Genomic DNA, 24794 nt, shown 5'->3' on the forward strand with positions numbered 1-24794 from the left:
TCGGAATTACAGAAGCGTGGGTTGTATGCTTCAGTTTAAAGTGAGAAATGATTTGTCTATTCCACATGGGGAGGAATTTATTTGTCTGTGAGAAGAAAAGATATTTCGTTGTTGCGGATATTATAAGTATCCATGAGATAGGTTTTGTTTGAATGATTTTTTTTTTGCCATAGTGCTGAATAAGTTAACTCCTGAGTAACCACAATTCTGTTACGAGGTGGGGCTAAAGTAATCAGTCTGTTGTAAGACGCCTTAACTTTTGCAAATGGCGTCAACTGTCAATTTGATTTTGACATTTGTGAAGTATCGAAAAAATCGAAAATTTGACTGACTCATCTCTGCCCTGGGAGCAGCGTGACCGAAAGTGCCAACAGGTGGAAAGACGCTCCCTTTTTTCATCGCAAAAACACGACAAGGTTGCGAGTTATATTGGACTTAAAACGCCAGTCGTTGTAGTCTAAGCTAGACTAAAGTTGCCTCTGCCCTGGACGAAACCATCAGTCAAATTTTTGATTTTTTCGATTCTTAATGCTTGGGGTGCTACGCTCCAAACTAGGGATCCATGGACTAAAAAACGAGGGAGTAAGTTGCTCCTCATTTAGTCCGGTCCACCATCAAGTGGATGGGGACTTAGGATCCCGCAGATCCTAAACAACAAATTTGTGAAGTAGACAAACGCAGAATAGAAATCGACAAGCCATGAATCGGTTTACTCCGCAAGAACGAGGAATAATTGTTTCCATTTTTTTTTGGGCGACTATTCGTCGATTGTGTTGGCGCAGCGTGAATTTCGTCGCAGATTTGCTGGCAGTCCGACACCAACTGAACACACACTGCGGCGTTTGGTCACTTGTCTTGAAGAGACTGGGACAACACGAGATGTTCCCAAGTCTGGCCGTTCTCGGAGTAGCTGAGAACATCGCTACTGTTGCCCAAGATGTCGAAGAGGAGCCTGGAGACTTGGAGCATCGACCAGACGACGTGCAGAATTTTGGTGAAAGATTTCAAGATGTTCCTTTACAATAGCAGACAGTTCATCAGCTGTTAGCTGTTGACTGTCAAACGTGTTTAACCTATGCTAAAGCCATCCTGAATCTTAACGAAAAGGAGGACGATTTTTCATTCAACTAATACAAGTAGCCAGAAAGTAGGATCATCCATGGCATAGAAACCACCACGAATGCAATGTTAACAGCAAATACAACTTAGACATCAGCAAATAATCGCATCCGCAAGTTTGGTCATTCAAGGTACCTGTAGGTTTCCAGTTAAGGCACGATAATAAGGGTTTCGAGGCACTCGGGGTGCTCCTACAATGTTTGGTCTACATTATTACAACGACAACAATCGCAACAACAGTAGCTCCAGGAGTAGCGAGCATCGACATCGGGCAAGTTCCAATGTGTTCATCTCGCTGTTCATTCTATCTGAAGTGGCATTGCATGTTTGGCCTGGGCGAGGAATCGATTGGACTCATCACCGACGTTCTGGAAGAGTGTTCCTAGTCGAAGTTAAAGAGCCCCCTCATCAAACGAATGTCAATAAGTGAGTCCCTAGGCAACTGCTCCTCGAGCCAACGGCTGCGTGAGATGAACCAGTTGGGCGGGGATAAGGTTGGGGTTGAGCTTCTGAAGTCGGTGTTTTCGCAGCGACTTCCGGAAAGCAGTCAGGCCATTTTGGCCTGAGCGGACTCCGGATCGTTGGAGGTGTCAGCAAACACTGCTGACAAAATCAACGAGGTACGCGCGCGTCCCGTGGTCAATGAAGTGTCGCAGGAAGCCACGGGCCAAATTATTGAGCTGCAACACACGGTGGCAGCCCACGCGGCTATCGTCTCCAAGCTAGTGGCAACAGTTGGAGCTTTGTGTTCGCGTGGTAGGTTCCGAACTCGATCGCGGTCCGTCAATCGAAATGGGCGATCGGATAGTCGTGCGTCGGGGTCTTTAATGAGCCCTGCAATTTTCTGGTACTACCGTGTTTTTGCTGACAAAGCAAAAAAATGTGTCAGCCGGTGCTCGTTCACGGCTTAAAAAAACTAAACTCGTTGGGAGCTCCGGCGGCGGCTATCCAGAACGCAGCCCCACGCCGCTTAACAATATTCGACCATTTGAGAGAGCGTTCTTACCTGATCGACACAGGAGCAGACGTCTCAGTTCTCCCGGTATCGCGGTATCACTAACATTCCGCATCAACTCAAACTAGCGGCGGCAAATTCTTCAACCATACGTACTGACGGCTAAAGGCAAGTGGACGCAAGTCTGGGACTTCGGTGCTTCGTAGTAGTGGATCTGCAGAATAGGTCTGTTATACATCCCGTAACTTCACTCATGTCTTCAGGAAAGCTTGCCACCTGCTCTACTTCGCACTACTGACTTTGATATCTTCTCGAAGGTGCGTCTATTGCCACCACAGAAGCTAAAAAGAATTTGACACTCTTTTAAAGCAGGGTATTGGCAGTCCCTCAAATAGCTGCTTGTCTTCTCCACTACACATGGTCCCAAAGTGCAACGGCGATTGGAGACCATGTGGCGATTACAGACGTCTGAATGCTCAGACTATTCCAGACCATTTTCCTATACAACTCATCCACGATTTTGCGCACAATCTCGCTAATTGCCGTTTTCCCATGACCTCGGATTTAGTCAAGGCGTACCATCCAATTGTCCAGTAGCTCCAGAAGATATTCCGAAAACGGCAACATGCATACCCTTCTGACCCTTCGAGTTCGCACGGATGGCTTTTGGTTTGTGCAATGCGTCGCAAACTTTTCAGAAGCTCATCCACTCTGCCTTGCGAAACCATAACTTTTTTTTCGTGTACTTGGATGATGTTTTGGTAACCTCTTCTTCAGAGTCTGAGCATTTGAAACACCTCGAATCCATTTTTCAACGTTTTCTTCAGGCTGGCCTTGTACTTAACGTTGAAAAGTGCAAATTCCCTCAACAGCAGGTGAAGTTTTTAGTCCACATGTTTTCTCTTGAGGGAATCCAACCGGATCCAGACAAGGTTCAGGCCATCATAGACTTCTCACAACCTAAGACGGTCAGAGATCTGCGAAGATTTTTGGGTATGTGAAACTTCTATCGAAGTTGCAAAACATCAAGCGATCCTCAATACCTACTTGTTTGGACCCAAGACAAAGACTCACACGTGAATGCGGCCGTCCAGGCCTTTGAGCTAGCCAAACGACAGCTGGCCAACGCTTCACTCCTGTCGGTGCTTTAAACAGATGCACCCCTAGCCGTATTCGTTGATGCCTCAGACATCGCGGTAGGTGCTGCCCTTCACCAAAAGGTGAACCAAATCTGTCAGCTGTTGAGCTCCTTTTTCAAAAAATTGAATATAGCTCCAGAGAACTGCAGCACCTGTGATCGTGAGCTATTAGCCGCGTACATGGCAACCACATAGTTCCGATACTACCTAGAAGGCAGGCTATTCACAGTGTTCACGGACCACAAGCCTTACCTTCGCTTTTAAACAGAAGCCCGACAAAGCATCCCCTCGCTAACCCTGGCAACTGAACTTCATAACCCAGTTTACTTCCGACATGCTGTCATCCTGACATGTGTCCGCTAAGGATAATGTAGTTTGCAAAGGATTTAAACCTCTGAAACGCGTGACAAATTTCAGAGGTTTAAATCCCTATCACAGTCGATTTTTCGGAAGGATGATACAGTGCTTCAGAGCCTCAGGGACAACTTCAAATACAAATTTCTGGAGTTTCCCTTCTTCGGCTCAACCTCCGAAATAGTCTGCGAGACTTCTGAAAAGGGACCTAGCCCATATGTTTCGGCGGCTTTTCGCGAGGGATTATTCGATGTAGAACATGACCTTGCGCACCCAGGCATGCGGACAACGAATCGGCTTGCGACTAGTAGATATTTCTGGCCATCAATGAATAAGGCTGTTAATTCCTGCACTAGACATGAATTGGGCAAACTCCTAAGCTTGAAACAACACCGGACAACTGCGTACCACCTGCAATCCAACAGGATGCTGGAAGGCTGGCATAGGACACTGGAGGCCGCTCGAAGTGAAACTCACCCGCCTGAGTGGTCTCAGATTGAATCTAAACAAAACTGAATTTTTGACGACCGATCCCCAGGAAACAGGCACAATCACTGTCAGCGGCAATGGCCTGCCCAGAACTGAACGATTTAAATACCTCGGGTCGACGCTAATGGAGAACTGCGTAATGAAATTGCTTCACGCATTAACGCAACCTGGATGAAGTGGCGTTCCACAACTGGTGTCCTTTGTGATCGACATATCAACGAACGTCTCAAATCTAAAATTTATCGCAATGTCGTCTGTCCTGTCGCCTTCTATGGTTCTGAGTGTTCTCCGACTATGAAAGGCAATGAACGGCGTCTTGCGGTAATGGAGACAAAGATGTTGCGTTGGACTAGTGGCGTGACATGTTTTGATCACATCCGAAATGAGGATATCCGCGATCGATATGGGGTTGCACCGATCGTGGAAAAATTGCGAGAGAGGCGTCTTCGGTATGGTCATGTAATTCGCCCTAACGACAATTCACTTGCCAAGATTGGTCTGAACATCGAAGTCGATGGTAAATGACCAAAAGGCTAGCCGAAATAACGGTGGCTTGATACGCTGAATGGAGCCTCCAGATTGCATTCAGATCAGGCATTTGATAGAGCCAAATGGCGAAACCGATCACGACGAGCCGACCCCGCTTGTGAACGAGACAAAGGCTCAAGAAAAAGAAGAAGGAAGTCGGCCGAACGTTATCCATTGGTAAGCACGCGAAATGATCTGTTAGGCAGAGAATCGTTTTCATCAAATGAAAAAGAGAGTTTCCTTTAAAACTGAATCAAATGTCTTTTTTAAGGTCTGTGGAACAAGTGCTGGTGTAGTTGCCAAACTCAAGGGACTTTGTACGTGGTTCTATAAGAGAACGATTGCGGTAGACCGGTGTTTTCCAGCTCTGTAAGGTACTTGTAGAGTATGAGGATTATATTTTCAAAGATATTTAAGGTCGCCCGAGCAATCTCTTTTGGAAATTAGGAAGAGCACAGCATTTTTCCATAAGAGTTAAGAATGCACGTAATTAGTAAAGCAGACCAAGTGGGTGGCGAAGGGCAGAATGGAAAGAGTCATTGGTTATTGATTTGAAGCGTCTACTTAAGTGCAATTTTTTTCACGTTTGAATGGCTCTAATTTTCCGACTGAGATGACCCTTTTATAGCAGGAAATTCTATCGGATTGGATTTTTCATTTTATAGAGCGAAAATTATAAACGCAATGTTATGTTCATTGAAGTATTGAGGGCTAAGTTAATCAGTGCGTGAGGGAGTGAGGAGATGCTAGATGGCTTGGTGCTGGACGCTAGAGAGCACAGCTCCACAATCATTGCCGGCGATTTGAACGCGTGGACCTTAGACTGAAGAAGTCGAGTGACGAACACCAGGGGCCAAATTCTACTTGTAACCTTCGCGGAACGGGAAATCATACTAGCCAATGTTGGATGCGTGCCTTTCAAGGTAAAGTGCTAGGCTCAATTGTCGATGTGACTTACCTCAGTGCCTTGTTGGCGAGAGGAATGGTCTAGCGGGTGAGTGAACACTACACACACAGTGACCACGAGGCCATCTTTCTCGACATCAGAAGCGGGGGACGCTACGGTCGAGTGAGCAATAAAAGTGGAAAAACCAGGATAGCTGGTTGGTTCACTGGAGCTTTCGAGGAAGAAACTTTCCTGGTGGCTTTAGAAGGAGGTCATGACTCGAAGGGAACGGCGCTGGGTAAAGTGAGCCCGTTTTATCAGTGGGTAACTGAGGCAAGCGACTCTACAATGTCACGACGGGAATTACACCACAATGGGAAACCAAAGTACTGGTGAAACTAAGAAATCGCGCAGTTGAAAGCATCTTGTCTGCGAGCGAGGAGGCTTTGTGAAAAGACAAGAGGGAGCCAGAATATCGGCTGTTTAAGAAAAATACCGCGATCTTCGAAGTAGCCTCAAGAAGGCTATACGGGAAAGTAAGCGGAATTGCTAAAAGCAGTTGTGCCTTGAGGCTGCGTACAAGGGTTGTAAAGAACAAGATTTGTGGACAAAAATTACCCCAAGCGACGTGTGCGCGACTGTTGTTCAAAATAATCGAAATCCTTTACCTCCAACTGGAAAAAAGTGGAGATAAGCCAATGGCTCAACAGTATGTCTTGATAATCCCCGGGGTGACCGAGGAAGAATAACGAGAGATTTGTGGACGAATTGGAGATAATAAGACTCCGGGATGGGGTGGGATTCCCAATAAAGCCCTGAAGTTGGTTGCTAAAATCAAGCCTGCATGATTCGTGCACATCTGAATCGTGTATGGTCGAAGGAGTATTTCCCGTCCAGTGGAAAAGGGAGAGGTTTGTTCTGCTGCCGAAGCCTTAAAAACCACCTGGCCCACCTTTTCATATCGCCCCATCTGTCTTTTAGACACTATGGAAAAGATGGTGGAGAGGGTGATATATAGCAGGATGTTTCCGTTCGTCGAGCTAGTGGGGTGTCTATCGGAGCGGCAGTATGGGTTTCGCAGAGCATAGTTCACTGTCGATGAAACAGCAACGGTCGTGAACCTGGCTCAGGAGGCATTGCCCGCTGGTAAGTGCTACGTGGTGGTGATGCTAGATGTCAGGAATGCCTTTAATTGAGCCAGCTGGGGTGGGATTAAGGATACTCTAACTAAACTGGGAACATGTTGTGACACCAGGTGTTTGCCAAGGCTCAGGCCAGACGTAACCTTCGCATCGGAATCACTGGTGTCGCTGGTGGACGGGTGGTGAGTTCTGGAAGACTTTTCGGCAAGTGACCACCAATACATTGCTTTCGAAGTGGTGGACACAAACTCTCGGTGTGCGCCACCCCAGCGATCTTTCTGTGTATGGAACGTCGCGAAAGTGAACACCGGGAAGTTTGTCGAAACTCTGGGAACAGGTGGGGCCACGCTGAAGGGTACTCCTGGGGGCGGTGGCGCCGCTGCTGACACTGTCGTAAATTCAGTTATGAACCTGATAACGGCGGTCTACGGAGCCTCCATGCCCAGGAAGGCATCGAGGCGCGGCAAACCTTCCATGTATTGGTGGACAGTGGAAATCGCAGAACTCCGGAAGGAATGTCCGCCGCTTAACACAACGTCTAGGCGACCGGGAGGAGGCATGTACCATAATGATGGAGTATAAATCAGCCAGAAGGAGACTCCGCAGCGCAATAAACAAGAGCAAAGCTCGCTGCTGGCAAGATCTGATCGACGAGGTGAATGGGGATCCGTGGGGACTCGGTTACAAACTTGTAACCCGAAAAATCGGGGCTCTGCGGAAACCCTGTTCACTTAAGGCCGAACAGATGGACCGCATTGTGAGGGCACTCTTCCCTGCACACCCCGTATGGGATGGTGACGTCGGCGCGGAGAGCGCAGAGGACTGTCCACTTTTCTCTGTAAAGGAGTTGGAACAGGCAGTCCTCTCTATGAAAAACAGGAAGGCGCGTATTCCTGCAAAGGTGTACAAACTGGTATTCCAACACCGGCCAGACCTACTGCTCGGCGCATTCAACGCGTGCCTGAAAGAGGGCATTTTCCCTGCTCGTTGGAAAGTTGCGAGGCTTGCGCTGATCCCTAAAGGGAAAGGCAATCCCGAACGTCTTCATACCGCCCACTATGTATGCTTGATACTGCTGGGAAAGTGCTCGAAAAGCTCATCAGAAGTAGACTCGCTGAAGCGATACGCGCTGCCGGAGATTTATCTCCCCGGCAGTTTGGTTTTTGGGCAGGGAGATCGACAATTGATGCTGTCATGCAGGTCGTGGACGCCGTTCGACGAGCAGAGGCACATAGCCGCCGAACTCGACGGGTGGTGCTCCTCGTAACGCTTGACGTCAGAAACGCCTTCAATTCCGTGAGATGGAAAGACATTCTAGGCACACTAGACAATATCTTCAACGTGCCGAACTATCTCTTACGGATTTTGAGGGACTATCTGAGGAACCGCTCCCTGCTCTATGAAACACTAGAGGGTCGAAGGTGGATGGAGGTCACGTCGGGGGTAGTACAGGGATCCATCCTAGGGCCGGACCTCTGGAACGCTACCTATGACAGTCTGCTTAAACTCGACATGCCAGAAGAGTCGCGCCTGGTCGGCTACGCAGATGATGTCGCAGCGCTTGTTGCTGGACGCACTGTCGAACAGGCGCAAAGCAGACTCGGCATATTGATGCGACGGGTAAGCGGATGGATGACTACTCATGGTTTCAACCTTGCACTGGAAAAAACCGAAGTAGTCATCCTGACTAAGAAGAGAATTCCGACCCTGCGTCCCATATCGTTCGGCGAGTCGATAATCGAGTCAAAATCAGCGGTAAAGTACCTCGGGTTGACTCTTGACTCAAAGATGAGCTTTTCTGAGTAAATCCAAGCAGCAGCGAACAAGGCTGCGGCTGGAGTTTCGGCGTTAAGTAGGCTAATGGCAAACATTGGGGGTCCACGTCTAGTAGGCGACGTCTCCTGATGAGCTCAACGCAGTCTGCCCTGTTCTACGGCGCAGAGGTATGGGCTGGCGCTCTTAACAAGGAGGTATATCGTAGACGCCTCGCGCAAGTACAGAGACGGGGAGCTTTATGGGTGGCGTCTGCGTACCGCACAGTCTCTGAACCGGCCGTGATGGTGATCGCGGGAGTTATCCCCGTTGCCCTTCTTGCCAGGGAGCGCCAGACCATATACAAGCGGAAGGGAGATGAACCAAGGGAGGTGGTTGCTCGCGAAGAACGGCAACACACTCTAGACGAGTGGCAGCTCTCTTGGCAAAATGAAACTAGAGGCAGATGGACTGCGCGGCTCATCGGCAACTTAGGTGCGTGGCTGAATCGGAAGCATGGTGAGACTGACTATTTCCTTACCCAATTTTTAAGTGGGCATGGAAGTTTTCAGTCTTACCTGCACAAGATTGGAAAGGCGCGTTCTCCGGATTGTGTGTTTTGCAATGGAGTTGTGGACGATGCCCACCACACTTTTTTTTCTTGTGGAAGGTGGGATGGGGTTCGTCAGCAGCTCTATTTAAACACAGGGGATCTCTCTCCAGACAACATTGTGGAAGAGATGCTGAGGATTGCTGACAGCTGGAACCGTGTTGCCCATTACGTTCGGGCCCTTCTCGTTGCTAAGAAGATAGAACTCGAGCGGTGGAGGAGCCGGATGGCAGGGGGTTCCTTGAACTGACAGTTCCCTTCCTCCTCTGCCCTCCCGTTGGTGAAAGGAATTCCCTGATTTGAAGGCTCCGCAAGGCGGGAGAGTTCGGGGGCTGGCCCGAAGTAATGTGACAAACGGTTCCAGGCTAGCTCTCTGACGATGGGGAGGTGTTTAGTTGGTAGTCCGACGACGTACCGAATCGGGAGTCCAACACTGTGTGCGTAAATGCATTTATCTACCCTACCCCAAAAAAAAAAAAAAAGCCTCAGTGCTGGAGCCCCTGCTGTGGAACATAATGTATGACGGAGTGTTTGGCCTTCGCGTGCCAAAGAAGGCAACATTGATTTCTTTTGCAGACGACCTGGTAGTAGTTGGGAAACAGCCCCACGACGTGGAATTGTTTGGAAGTGAAACCATTCATGCCATCAAAGCATACTTCAAATGGTGAAACTGGACCTGGCGGAAGATAAGGCGAAGGCGGAGGCGGTCCTTATTATCAATCTCAGGAATAACAATACTGTCAAAATCGTTGTTGGTAATCATGAGGTCGTTTCAAAATCGATCATGAGATACCTGTGGGTAAGTTCAGTATACCGGCCAATGGAACTGAGGGTGTGCAGTGCATATAGGACAGCATCAGGTGAGGCGGGGTGTGTCATCGCGGGAATGATTACCTTGAATCTTCTAGTGAATTGGGCACATTGTCTTCACCGACCAAAGGGACTGCGGGGCTTCCAAAAAGCAAATAGGAAGGAGCTGTACAGGAGATGGCAGCAACGGTGGGATAATTCCGAAAAAGGCTGCTGGATCCATACACTGATCCGGTGTATTGAGAGATGGGTCGAGCGGAGGTAAGGAGGGTTGAATTGCCATCTGACGTAGTTCCTTAGGGGACACAGTGGATACAGGAAGTAGTTGCATCGCTTCGGTTTGGATGAGTCCCCAGACAGAGATGCAGGACTAGGAATGTCTCTAATTGCCGAGGTTGTAGGCAACTTTTTCAAGTTCATAATAATTATTTTAAAGTTGTGTTTACACACATGAACCCCATGCTAAACAACGTAACATTACTTTCCACGAAATTATACAATAGTGTGAAGAAAATAGGAGGAATCCCCGGGTTTAAAGTGGGCATTGAAAAACAACCCAGTTCCTGCTAGTTTTTTGCTCAATCGTTATTCATCTCAAGAAGCTTTGAAACAAACCAAGCAACTCCTGTAAATTGTTTAATTTATCCTCAGCAATGCACAAATAATTCCAACAACTAAATTCTATTGTACTGACTGCATTTTGCATTCATTTCAAACCCCCAATTTTCCGCACAATTTCGTCAAGAATTTCCGAAACAAATACTGAAAATAGCATTCCAATGACGACATGTGAACGTAACAATTTTGAATATTGAAGGAAAATATTTCGGCGGTTCAAAATGTTTATTATCTCACCAGAAACAAGTTTTTATTTCACTTGAGAAATGCTGAAAATAGATCTTTACATTCTGTGGAGATACTCGGAAAATTGTATCTTTACTTCCACTTTGGTGTTGAGTTCAGAGTCATAAATTCTTTTAAGAGTTAAAGAAATAGAAAAATAAGAAAAAAACACCTTCAATGGGTTTGAGGAGGTGATTTAGAGTGTTGGGTGTTGATTGGTCTTAAAAAAATTGCTTTTTAGTATTGGACTTCCAAAATTCTTGATAGAAAGAAGAAAATTTCAGTTTTAACTCGAAGTTTTCAGTACGCTTGAAATTAAGATACGGAGAAGGCAATTAAATATATTTTTCTGCGCCAAAATTTTATTTATCCAAATTTACTTCAGATTAGTATCTGACTGTTAAAAGAAACTAACAAGAAAAGGAAATTACAGTATTTGTGGAGATTTGTTTTGAGATCGGTTATTCAATGTCAAAGAGAAGATACGGCGAAGATTGGATCATCCACTCCAACTACACAACTATCTTGTCAAAGATGACAGATAGAAATCATCAAGAGGTACTGCAGGTCACCTGGTCCAAGATATGCCAGATCACCCACTATGACCACCATCCTGTTTTTCCATATCGCTATGGAGTTTTCATCGGCCATATGGAGAGTCAGCAGACCCATAAGGAGGGGGGTGGAAAGGGGGATCCCCTGGGGGCCCGGAGTTTTCTACGAGGGGGGGGGGGGCAGTAGTGTTTGCCTTCAATAAATTTAAATTGATTGGGCAATTTGAGGAGATTTGCACTCTGGACCAGGACTTTCTCCCTATGACCAGCGAGTTCCTTTTTAGTTTGTCACTTCAAGTCCACTAGTGGAGGAGGAGTTGCTCAGCGACTTTGCGGAATCAAACTGGCTTGGAAATAGAACGAAGGACAGAGAGCTTCGTCATAAAATGCTGGTCCCAAGCCGAGGTAAAGGAGGAGGGTTTGGGGCAACGTGCTTTTTATTATCCTCAGTAAAACAAAAATAAAATGTTGAGCTTAGGGAAAGAGATAAATAAAGTATAGTTGGGGTTATTCCACTATGCTAAACCCTACCAAGAGAGCTTGGTGACACGGACCGCGGCAAGCCGACCAAGAAAGTGCATTCAATGTTGTTAGAAACAACATGATCGGATTGACTAACAAGCCAGGGCGTTCACCTCACGTGGCAGAATGGGTCCCGGTCCTGTCAAGAAATGGGCTTCTTGACGCATGGGTGGTGTCAGGACAAACAAAACAAATATGTGTCTCCACGCTAAATGTTGGCACCCTAACTAGAGAAGCCGAGGAACTCGCAAGAGCCCCTCGGAAAAGAAGTTTTTATATCTGCGCTCTGCAAGAAACCCGATGGTCTGGTGCCAAAAGCAGCGACATAGAACGCGAAAGCGGTAACATTGGTTATAAATTTCTCTATTTTGGTAGCTCACACACTTAATACGGTGTTGGCATTGCCATCTCAGAGGGTTTCCGTAATGCCATTAACACCCATGACCTTGTACTTATGAATACATGGTTCATCATACGATTGTCTCATCTTCCTAGATTTTATAGTGGGAATAGTGAAACGCAAATCGACTTATCACCAAATCCCTGTCGTTCCCGAATACATTCCGAAGATGACTATCTGTACACCATTCGGACTCTTGGAGTTCATCAGGATGATTTGCGGCTTGTGCAACGCTGCGCAGACTTTCCAGAGGTTTATCCATTCTGTCTTGCGAAACTTAAACTTTTGCATCGTCTACATGGATGATGTTCTGGTTGCTTCCTCTTCAGGATCTGAGCACTTGGAACATCTCGGCCACTGACGCGATAAAAAGTTTCCCCCTACCAACCACGGGGAAGGATCTGCGAAGGTTCTTGGGCATATTAAACTTCTATCGTCGTTTCTTTCCCAAGGCCCCTCATCACCAAACGATCCTCAATGCCTTCTTGCCTGGCGTGGTCTGCTGAAGCCGTCCATGCATTTGAGTCGGTCAAACAACAGCTTGTTGATGCAACACTCCTGGTATTCCCTCAGCCAAATGCACCTCTAGCTGTGTTCGTCGATGCCTCTGATACAGCGATAGGCGCCGCTCTTCACCAACGGGTCAATCAAATCTGGCAACTGTTGAGCTTCTTTTCAAAACAGCTCAACCCACCTCAACACAACTACAGCGCCTACGATCGCGAGCTACTCGCCGCGTAACTCGCTATAAAATACTTCCGTTTCTCCCTTGAGGGCAGCCCGTTCACTGTGTTCACGGTCTACAAATCCTTTACTATTGCGCTTAGACAAAAGCCCGACAAAGTGTCCCCTCGCCAACTTCGGCACTTGAGTTATATCAGTTAGTTTACTTTTGATAACCAGTACGTGTCTGGAAAAGACAATGTGGTTGCGGACCGTTTGTCGTGAATCTTGGAAGTCAAATTTCCCGCGGCGATCGATTATACGGCAATCGCCGAGGCAAAAAAAAAAAATAACGCCGAGCTTCAGAGCCTGAAGACCAGCTTTTTGTCTTCTTATGAGAATGTATAAGACGCCGACATTTTACCACCGTCACTGATTGCAAAGTCGTTCCCAATTAGACCATTGCACCTTAACATCGGCCGTTGATTGCCGTCCTGCGAATCAAGCCACCGATAAAACAGCGTGAGAAGAAAGAAAAAAATGATCTCACTTACGCGATTATCAACCATTACGATTGCGAAAGAATCGTGGAATCAAATGAAAGACACGATCCACAAAGCGGCATCTGCAACCCTCGGGGTCACTAAGCGATACATCAACCGAGATACTTGGAATCACGATGTTGAAATGAAGGTCCGTGAAAAGAAACGCCTCTATCACACGTTTCTCGGCGATAAAACGCTGGCTAATTGTCAAACTTATAAGAATACCAACCGGGAAGTAAAGAAAGCGATCCGTGTCACCTGAGCGGACCATTACAAAAATCTTTACGAACTGAACACTCCGTATGGCGAGGGAGATCTGTATCGACCTGCCAAAAGCCGAAACAAACGCATACAAAATATCGAACACTTCTGTTGTGTTAATAACGCGAAAAGATGACGTGAATATTTCGAGCAGATTTCAACTGAAAAATTTGCTCATCCCCCACTCCCACAGTCATTACCAACATTTGGAGCAGTTCCACCTGTCAGCGCAACTGGTGCTCAGAGGTGGCGGTGAGGAAGACGGGGAGGAAACCATGTCGGCCAAACCAAAACCAAGTGGTCGAGGAGAGTCTCCATAGTGGTGGCATCGGGAGACGCTGTGCTTACTTTGGTTTGCCGGCCGTGATGCAGTAGGCGAATGCTCCAAAGGCCTAATCAAGGCGATCAGACCCGAGCCTGCACGGGGACTCATCTGAAGTGGTATTTGGCCACGAAACCTTACCAGGACTGGTACCATGGGAACCGGGATAGCTCCTGGACTCTCATACTTCGGGTGAACTTCTGTTGTATGTGAGTACAGCTCGGTTGTTTGCGGTTTTACCCTTAGTCGTGATGCTCAACCTAGAAGAGACCTGCTCATGTAAAACGCTCAAGGACTTAACTGTCAACGAGGAGGCAATGAAACGAATGAAATTGTGGAAAGCAACAGGTCCTGACGACATCGCATTTGAGCTCTGGAAAGCAAAGAGGTGGGACCCAACACTATGGCTCAGTGAATGCTTTAATCGGGTTATTCAGGAAGGAAGGAACACCATCTGACTGGCAAGAAAGTACCACAGTTCCAAAATGTTCAAACTATCGTCCGATCCGGTGACTTTCCCATATCATGAAGATTTGTCAACGTATTCTTGACAACCGTATTCGCGAAATCGTTCAAATTACCGTGAATTAAGCCGGATTTGTCAAGAACTGCGGAACTACTGACGCAATACACGCTGCAAGGTTACTCATGGAGGAACACCGGGAGAAGCATTGCCCTCTGTACATTTAATTTCTAGATCTGGAGAAAGCGGTTGACCGTGGGCCATACGAACTCATCTGGTATGCTCTACGACAACACTTAGTGCCAGAAGAACTCGTGCGCTGGGTTCAACTGCTCTACCACGATCCGAAAAGTAAAGTTCGAAGTATGGCGGGTGTATCAAAACCGCTTCGTGTCTGTGTTGGTGTTCATCAAGGAAGCGTCCTCTCACCACTCCTCTTTGTTCTTGTTATGGATACTGTCACACGGGACATCCAACGTCCAGCGCCCTATACACTGCTTTATGCAGATGATGTTTTCCTAGCAACTAATAGCAAAGATGATCTGGAACAACTTGTCCAAAAATGGAATGATCGCCTCATGCAACACGGTCTCATATTGAATCTGAATAAAACTGAGTTATTGACGACCGATCTCCATGAAACAAGGACAATTATTGTCAGCGACAGTGACCTACCCAGAACTGAGCGATTTAAATATCTCGGGTCAATGCTATCAGCGAATGAAGAACCGAAGTGAAATTGCTTCACGCGTTAACGCAACCTAGATGAAGTGGCGTTCCTCAACTGGTGTTGTTTGTGATCGACGTATCAAAGAACGCCGCGAATCCAAAATTTACCGCAATGTCGTCCGTCCAGTCGCTCTCTATGGTTCTGAGTGTTGGCCGACCATAAAAGACAATGAACGGGGTCTTGCGGTAATGGAGACGAAGATGCTACGTTGGACTAGTGGCGTCACATGTTTAGATCACATCCGAAATGAGGATATCCGTGATCGTTATGGGGTTGCATCGATCGTGGAAAAGTTGCGAGAGAGGCGTCTTCGATGGTATGGTCACGCAATTCGCGCAAACGAGAATTCACTTGCCAAGATTGGTCTGAACATCGAAGTCGATGGTAAACGACCAAAAGGCAGACCTAAGCAACGGTGGCTTGATACGCTGGATGGAGATTTGAAAGCCTCGAGATTGCAACCAGATCAGGCATTCGATAGAGCCAAATGGCGAAGCCGATCACGATGAGCCGAGCCCGCTTGTGAACGGAACAAGGGCTGAAGAAAAAGAAGACTGCAACAAGACGCTGTCTGCGGTTGAAAAGATGCAGTACTTGAAAACACATGTTCAAGGTGATGCTGGAAAAGTCATTCAATATCTCAATGTGGACAAGGAAAATTACGAGGTAGCAAGGCACATGCTGCGAGAACGGTATGACAACAAGCGAGCCATGGCTTGGAATTATTTGCATAAGTTCCATAACTTGCCAATGGTAAAGGAAGATTCTGATTCCTCTATCAACGAGATACCGAGCGAAAGCGCCGTTAACAAGGGACGACCAGGCAGCCATGGAATGGTATCAGCAGACCACCAGGAGGGACGAGTCTGGCAGATATAATGTTCGGCTCCCGTTTAAGCAAAATGCGGATCCCGGAAAAACCGTGTGCAACTCGCAGAAAAGGCGCGTATTCGAATCTCGCAATTGGAAAAACTATTGAACAACGACGATGACTTAAGGAACCAATGGAGGAATACCTTGAGCTAGGCCACATGGTGGAAGTGCCAGTCGTAGATAAGTTTGCAAAACAGACATATTACTTGCCTCACCATGCCGTACGCAAGAATGACAGTACCACCACAAAGCTTCGAGTCGTTTTCAATGCGTCTCAAGTAACACCGACAGGCAAATCACTTAACGATGCCAAATCGCTCGTCAAACCTTAGCCTTGTACGTAAAGATGAGATACGGCGAAGATTGAATCATTCACTTCAACTATACTTCAAAAGATACTGCAGGTCTTCTGGTCTGAGATACGTCAGATTTCTACCCACTAAGACCACCTTCTTGTTTCTCCATATATCATAGTTATGGAATTTTCATCGGAGGCAACAGACGAGAGCATTTTCATGGAGAGGCAGCAGACCTATAAGGAGGGGGATGGAAAGAGGGGATTTCCTGGGGGCCTGGAGTTTCATTAGGGGGGGGGGGGGGGAGTGTGGAGGTAGTATTTGTCCTTAACAAATTTAAGTTGATTGGGGAATTTCAGGAGATTTGAACTCTGGACCAGGGCTTTCTCCCTATGACCTGCGAGTTCGTTTTTGGGTTTTCACTTCTTTTATCCTTTATGCATCTTTCCTTTTAGCATTAGCACTCCAGTGTCTGAGGAGAATTCCAATCGGATTGTGATCATCACCGAGTTCATATAGAAAGCAATTAGTGGAGGCGACGCTGGCACACGCAAAGGATTTCACAGGTCGCACTTTGATAACATCTGAGGCCGAAAGAAACGTCAGATAAGGAAATATGCTTCTTGTGTGAGCGTGGTTACGTTGTCCCGAAATCAGTAGATATTTGGATTGGGAGTATAGGTAAAGCCACAGTCAGTTACCCTGGATCACTAGTAATTATTGTTCGAAAAACAAAAAAAAAAGACTGAAGAATGTTTCCTTCACATCCTGGTCGCCGAAACGTTGGCGTGGATCCGGTGTTCAAAACTACGAGCCCGGCTCTCACCGCCATTTCAAGAATCCGTTTTCCTCTGGAGTCTGACTGAGGCATGTCCCATTCAAGGACCCTGGTCATCGCCTACCAGGATTCGTCCCTCAGTGCTCGAAATTGCGTCCTCCAGAGTATCAAGCCGGCGTCGAAAGTCCGGCATCGTCTCGTTAGGCGTCAGATAAACGCTGAAAAACGTTACCTCTAAACACCGAATCCAGACAGATCCGTTCCCTCGGCCTTTGGCAAGAACACGAAGTCGAACGTCGTCCCAAACCAGGATGGCAGTGGTGCGCGATAAGTCGAGATGCCATGAGGCGGGTCCTTGTTTCGGTATTGCTCACTAACTAGCACTAGATCAGAATGTATTTCCGCAGCGAACTGCGCTAGCAACTGGCGGGCGGTTGCAGTCTGGTGCACGTCAATTTGTAAAATGCGGATCATGTCACTCGTACTCTAGCCCTTGCCAATTCCGCCCTAAAGGTTGGACACCGTCCCGAGCCCACAGTGTGTACGACGTTCTCATCTGACGCGCCACGAAACTTGCCGTCTGTCGGTCGTCTGGTCCTTCTTCGTTTCCTCGTCTTTTCTGCTTCTGGCTTTTGTTTTGCAGCCTCCTTGTCTTTGGACAGACGTGTCTCTGTCGGCGTAGTCAGTTGTTTCCTTTTTTCCTTCTTCGCCTTCTTTTTTGGGCCCTGGAAACTACTTTGAGCAAAGTTTCTTCCAGGCACGTCGTCCTCTTTCCGCTTTTTCTCCAGTTCGCTGTGCAGTGGGCTATCTATGGTCCGTTTGGCGCAAGTCGCGTTCTCAGCGGGGAGTGCGGCTGTGTTTGCTCTCCAATAATTTTTCGCTGCTCTCCACGTTCGCCTATAGAGGAAGGTGCGGTCCGATAGTTCCTCCAGTTCCATCAGCTCATTTTTGACGTTGGCAAACTCATCAGCGCATCGTGTGCAAGGGAGCTGGCCACAATAGTCAGGAACGGGTCTGCCGTCGATAAAGAGCTGTCGACGGCTCCGGAGACTCCTAATGTATCCCGACGTGTACCGATCATTCGCGGTTCGCTCTTCACAGAGAAGTTTTTGAGGCTACTATCTAGGCCACAGGTATACTGCGAGCTAGGAGGTCAGAACTACTTGCTCGGGCACCTCGGGGACGTCACACCCCGTACTGTAAGCGCCCCGTTAAAGGTCACTGACTACCTCTGAGGGTGTTGGTGCTCATAAAGGAGACGCCCTCTCACCACTCCCCTTTGTTCTTATTATGGACACTGTCACACAAGATATCCAGCGTCCAGCGCCCAATACACTACTTTATGCAGATGATGTTCTCCTAACATCCAATTCCAAAATGACCTCGAGCAACTTCTCCAAAAAAGGAACGATCGTACATGCAGACGCTTTCAGATTGAATCTAAATAAAACTGAATTTTTGACAACCGATCTCTATGAGACAAGAACAATCACTGGCAGCAGTAGTGACCTGCCCAGAACTGAACGATTTAAATATCTCTGGTCAATGCTCTATATCAATGGAGAACTGCGTTATGAAATTGTTTGTTCTTTGTGATCGACGTATCAACGAACGTCTCAAAACTAAAATTGACCGCAATGTCGTCCGTCCTGTCGCTCTCTATGTTTCTGAGTGTTGGCTGACTATAAAGTACAATGAACGGCGTCTTGCGGCAATGGAGACGAAGATGTTGCGTTGGACTTGTGGCGTAACACTTTTTGATCACATCCGAAATGAGGATATCCGTGATCGATATGGAGTTGCACCGATCGTGAAAAAAATGCGAGAGAGGCGTCTTCGATGGTATGGTCATCTAATTCGTGCTAACGAGAATTCACTTACCAAGGATGGTCTGAACATCGAAGTTGATGGTAAACGACCAAAAGGCCGGTCGATACAACGATGGCTTGATACGCTGGATGGGGATTTGAAAGCCCCGCGACTTCATCCAGATCAGGCATTTGATAGAACCAAATGGCGAAACTGATCACAATGAGCCGACTTGGCTTGTGAAGAGACAAAGGCTGAAGAAAAATAAAGAAGAAGAAGAGAAGGTAGTGCGATCATTTGTTTTCCTAATTCTACAGCAATTGCAGTCTGAGGATTGAACTCCTTTGATTTTCGTCAAATGTTATTTAGTATAAGAGAAATTTGAATCTAGTCTGTCCATCCATCGAGTTTAATACAAGATTGGTTGTAAAATCAGAACTTATGGGGTATGTCTTGATAGACATCTGCGAGCGGTCGTCTTTCATTGAGGTGTTCCGTCTGTAGTCTTCATTCCACTTTGTCTATAAAGGTTGCGTAATACCACCCCACCCCCACCCCCAGCGAGAGAGGGGCAAGTCTGCTACATAGCCGTGCTGATCAGGCTGCCTCACTGGTCTTTTTATTGTGGTAGTCACAGGACGACCAAAGGCTTTGTGGCGGCACATCGAAGACGCGGTCCTTGGACGCCATGGAGAATTTGCCTCTGTCGCCACATCGAATGACCGTGGAAACAGCTGATGGTGTGACAGGAGACTGGGGTGACAAATATGACATTTGTGTTGAAATACGGACACTCTATTCTTGTCTGTTGGCCAGCTTTTTTGAACTCTTGAGAAGCGAAAAAGTAATCTCAATAAAGATGAGTCGTGACTAATTTAACTTTCGGAAAATTTTTCCCCGCCTAGTGGCTTCAAAATGGCAATGAGTTTTGCAGACAGAAATGATCAAAGGGTGCACAGCGTCCTCTTGATCTATAGTAGTGGCCTCTTGATCTGCAGAAGCGGCCAACTGCTTGGCAGAGGTTAACATTGAATAACTCTCTGATTCACGCTTTAGAGTCCCCTGGCGCAAGGTGCAGCAACGTCGGCTTTATTATATGAGTCCTCTGAGATTTCGGATCGTATTTCCTTTCATGCCATCTACAATTCCGTAGTTTGTTGAAAATGTTTATTAGCACATTGATACACCGGTAATGAGGGCACAGAAGAAGGGGGGGGGGGGGAGTTGTTAGCTTTGTAGGTGAAAATTTGCTTTGTCGACAAAAGGTTTTTCTGATGGAGGGAGGAAACTCATTTACGAGGACTGAAACATGTGCCGCGGTCGCCTAGGGAGTAAGTGAAAAATTTTAACCTTTTTTCGAAGGATTGGGCGAAAATGAAGCATAGCCAAGGATGGGTTTTATGGCTTCTCTGTAAAGCTTAAGTCCTTCCGTCCGAGTCCCCACTTGGACCCAGTCCCAAAATTGTCGATCCTCGGGGGAGAGGGCGGGTCCTGAGTTCGGCCTCAACTGGACCGAAAACCTTAATTCCAAAAAACTTGCTTCAGTTAAGCTTAGTCCTGAACAAGGGGGCATATAATTCATAATTCTCATGTTGTGTTTGTGTTGTATAGCAGCGAGTGGTAAACATTTGGGAGCCACTTTTGGCCATGGTGATTCTAGGCTAGTGTAAAACACACGTTGGTAAGATATTAACTATAAAACACATCAAGGATTCTTAACATTTGAAATCTACAGAGATATCCCACTTTTGTCAAACTACCTCCAGACGAGTTAGGATTCAAAATTCCGTGAAAGGGCATTACAAACTCAGATTTTCGGTTTGACAGTTTTTAGAATATTGACTATCTTAGTCTCTGAGTAGAGGTAGACCGTGGTCTAAAATATCCACTGATTCAGTTGAAATCCTGTTGCAATTGTAGTCGCCTGCGATACCTTTCAATTTTCAGTAGATTGTCAGTTTTTTGGTGACTGCAAAAAGAAATCCGTAAAATTTTGAGTCCTCTTGTATTTTAGCGCTTCATGCCTTTCATTTAAGCTTGGTTTTATTTTATATAATTTGGAAAGTCGTTAACTTATAACAGAAAAGTATAACCAGTTCAACAAATCCTAAAATATTCATATTTTTGGCCATCATGCAGAACGGTATGTTGAAACACCTAGGACTGTCTGATGTTTTCTTGTGCCTGTCAATGTTATAACTGACTAGACTGATGGTTACTCTTTTTATTAAGGTTCATTGATTCGATCGATGCCAACATACTCGCAGCTTGGAGGGAAGTATGTATCCCAGATGGAACGTGTTACTTCGGTGCTATTTGACAAGCTACGTAAACGTCTAGGCGCAAGAACTGCAACAAAAGATACACATGGAATTTCTAAGTATTCCCGTAATCTCCGATATTTTGGAGGGAATGGGATTCCCCAGAAATTCCAAAAAGGAACTCTTAGACAATATGCTCCCATCACGGACCAAGGACAAAATAGTAGCTATAAATCATTCGGGGCTAAGAATTTGAATCAGCAATGGAGAATGACTTCTGCAAATTTGTTTCGTCAAACTATAGTGCCAGTTGCTTATGTTGTTCGGATGGCTTATGTCCAAACTTTGTCAAATAATCTATCGTATGGACAACTTGAACAAGCCGGGCAAAGTGTCTTTGATCCGGAAGCGCAAGCAGCTTCTGCAGTATTTGCCTTTTTACCTTACATGACACCACCTACTGATGGACACGTTATGGTAATGAGACGAATGCGCAATCTAAGGGCGTTAAGGGCTTTAAAATGTCCAGTGGATCGTTTGCGGAAACCACGGAAATCTCGTTCCAGAGTCGCTGCATCCTATGGATATCAGCTGATCAACAAACCAAGGGCACCCTTCTAATATGTCGTCTAACCAGTTTTCGTTTGAATACCATAACTACCGAACCCTTTTATTTCAAAAATAAGTGTTGACAAATTGAGCATTTGAAGGAGAGAATAATCTTGCTCCCTCATTTGGGACTCTCAACTATAAATTGGGTGAAGAAATCGTGTAGACAAAATGTTGTATTGGGAGAGGTTCTGGTATTTTGCTGAAACGTTTTTGCTGCAGGCAACCTCGTTAATGATGTCTGCGTTTATATTTATTGTAGACTTTAGTACATGTGATAAATATTTATTTGAAATTTTGCTTTGAAATTGAAGGACGTCAAGGAGAGTTGAACCCCGAAAACACTCCCTTTGTTCAAGCCGTTGACTCAGGTAAGGTCAGAAGCTAGCAGGTAGCCCAGAACGCCAGAAGTTTAGGATATTCTGAAGTTTGCTATAATCGTAGGAATAACTCCGTAACAGCAAGCGGATGATAAAGGTGGGGGGGGGGGGGGAGGACTTCTCCAGGGTGCTGAATTTTTCGGGATACCGGAATAGGGCATTTAACAAAGTCAGACTGTTTATTCCATTTCTTTCGTGACTTTCTGTCGACTTTGCTTGCATATATTGATTTGTAAGTCCGTTGTTTGAAAGATTTGAAAGTGGGTCGTTCAAAAACATTGTCCCTGATGGACTGTGACTCTACCAGAAGCATGAAGTAATGATGAAGAAGCAAAGGCTTTGACTCTACCAGAAGCATGAAGTATTGATGAAGGAGCAAGGGTTACTCTTAGACCAAAACCTATCGCCACACAAGTTGTAAGTTACCTTATAGTTGAGGATCATGTCAAACCGAATGAAGCCCCAAAATTCATGGACCCTACCTACCGTCAAATCAATAGTTCTTTGAAAGCTAAAACAGAAATGAGCGCTGCTAATCTTTTCAAATATAAGAGAACTGACGAGAATACTACATTTTGTTAAGAAAATCCAATTCAGCGCCACGCGAAAATCGGAAAGAAGACTGTGAAACCTACGACGTACAGCTTCTGGTGAGACCTCTGCAAATCAAGAGTAAGAGAAAGAGCTGGGATATTGGGAAGGAAACCTAATTTATGCAAAATATATTGTCCAATTCTCTTGAATTGTCACAAGAAGGATGGGGAGATGCTTATAAAGGCAACGTCTACTAAGCGCAGGAGATGAGAACAAAAAAGTCCCATGATTCGACTTTATTGCAAGCAAAATGACGACAGAACTGAAGAGGGGTTTTGTAGTCAACGGCTAAAAATTATAGTAATATGCTATTATCAATTTTATTTGAATAGGTATCGGTAGGGTATTTCTGAGCATATAGTGGCACCATAGTGGCAGGGCACCATATAGTGGCAGCCTCTTGATTTTTTCCACATTTTTGGGCTAGATAGTTTTTGTAGAGAATGGGTCCGTTAAAGAAATGATCATTTTCGACCCCCCGTAGGCCCCACCTTTCCAAGAAATGACAAAACTAACACCGGATTCGGAAAGTACTAACCGAAACCTTTCATTTGATATCCCTCATGACTATATGTAGTGAAAAATTTGCACCCCATTTTTGAATATATTGGGAACCCCCTCCCCCACTTAAATTCGATGTTGAAGGATGTAGGTCACTGTATGCGTGAGCAATCACAGCTCCCACCTTTCTACCAATTTGGTATCAATCTTTATAACCGTCTCCTGCATGTGACAGACAGACAGAGAGACGGACATACAGGCAGACAGACAGAAGAAAGGAAGAAGAAAGGAGAGAAAAATTTACGATGCAGGGACTCGGAACCATAGTACTGGCGCCTTTTGTGAGTGGGCAAGCAGGCTTCCGGCCGTCGATATCCCTCGAATGCAGTGCCTCGCTGGTGCATTATTTGGCCACTGGTGCATCGAATCCTACCAGGAGCCTGGAGGAAGAGGCATTTAAATAGGGTGCATCGCTCCAGAGAATGCCGGTTCAAAAGACACGGAAAGATGAATCATAAACTGGTCACACATTAGCCCATATTGGCGTGACTACACCTGGTCGCCAGATGTCGCAGGACTTAAGTGTTTTATCCATTTAGGAGAAGCTCGACGATCTTGCGATCTCCTCCGAAATTAACGTTGGTGAAGGGAGGAAATCAGGGAAGCTCCCGGAAAGCTAATAAATACGGAAGTGCCCTGTGGAAAAACAACCAGAGGAGCAGTGTCAGAATACAGACGAATTATCCCTATCCTATTCCCCCTACTCGGAGGAAAAATAATATAGTTGTCCGAATTCATAAAGGACAAACACAATGTGCACCAAGCCATCAAAAACAAGCGTCGCCCAGGCAACACATTGACATCCCCTCAAAATCCAAAGGGCGGTAAACTTGAGAAGGGTTGTAGGGAGTCCTTTAAAACCCTCGCATGAAGCGAAAAGGCTTCCCGCCGTCAAAGGGGAAGGCAAGCAAAATTACCAAATACGTGCAAACAGTGGTGTCGGCTCCAATCGACCCAAGGGAGGTAAAGCCCCAAAAAGGAACCAAAGAAGCATGGACCAAGGTTGGCGGAAAGAAAAATGCAACACATAATGAAAGGATTACGGCCAGAATTGATTATCATCTCGAAAAAAGGTGATATGACTTATGCCGATATCCTCAGGAGGGTCAAATCCGATCCTGAGCTGATGCACCTAGGAGAAAACGTGAGCCAAATCAGACGCTCTCAAAAAGGAGATTTGATGCTGGAGCTGAACAAGTCTCTTGGCAAAATGGTTGAAAATTTCTTCAGTAAGGTGGAGAAGTCCTTAGTAGACGAGGCACAAGTACGGGCCAGAAAACAGGAGATTGTTGTACAACGCAAGGACATTGATGAAATCACGACCAAGGAGGATATCCACGAGGAGAGGAAGGCCTACGGAGGCATGCAAACTATAAGCTTACCAGCTGAAGCAGGGTTCAAAATGCTGGCAGCTGGTAAAGTAAAAATAGGTCGGGTCGTTTGCCGTCCCTAAAACGCTGCTTCAGATGCCTTGAATTTGGCCACATAACGGCGAAATGCACCGGTGACTGTGACAGATCAAAAGATGTAGAAAATGTGGGGGAGA

The 24794-nt window shown here is 46.2% G+C and overlaps 2 protein-coding genes across 8 annotated transcripts in view; one reads left to right on the plus strand and one right to left on the minus strand.

Annotated features, from left to right (window-relative positions):
• Nucleotides 1–24794, minus strand: part of LOC119652582 (E3 ubiquitin-protein ligase lubel) — a 79876-nt gene that overhangs the window by 50125 nt on the left and 4957 nt on the right. The gene's annotated exons all lie outside the window — the stretch shown is intronic.
• Nucleotides 20765–22008, plus strand: LOC119652586. The gene is made up of 2 exons (XM_038056807.1): nucleotides 20765–20986; nucleotides 21076–22008. The coding sequence occupies exons 1-2, from the start codon at nucleotides 20977–20979 to the stop codon at nucleotides 21723–21725; spliced, it is 660 nt and encodes a 219-aa protein (XP_037912735.1). The 5' UTR covers nucleotides 20765–20976; the 3' UTR covers nucleotides 21726–22008.

Source organism: Hermetia illucens, chromosome 3, assembly GCF_905115235.1.
Source record: "Hermetia illucens chromosome 3, iHerIll2.2.curated.20191125, whole genome shotgun sequence".
Lineage (NCBI taxonomy): Eukaryota > Metazoa > Arthropoda > Insecta > Diptera > Stratiomyidae > Hermetia > Hermetia illucens.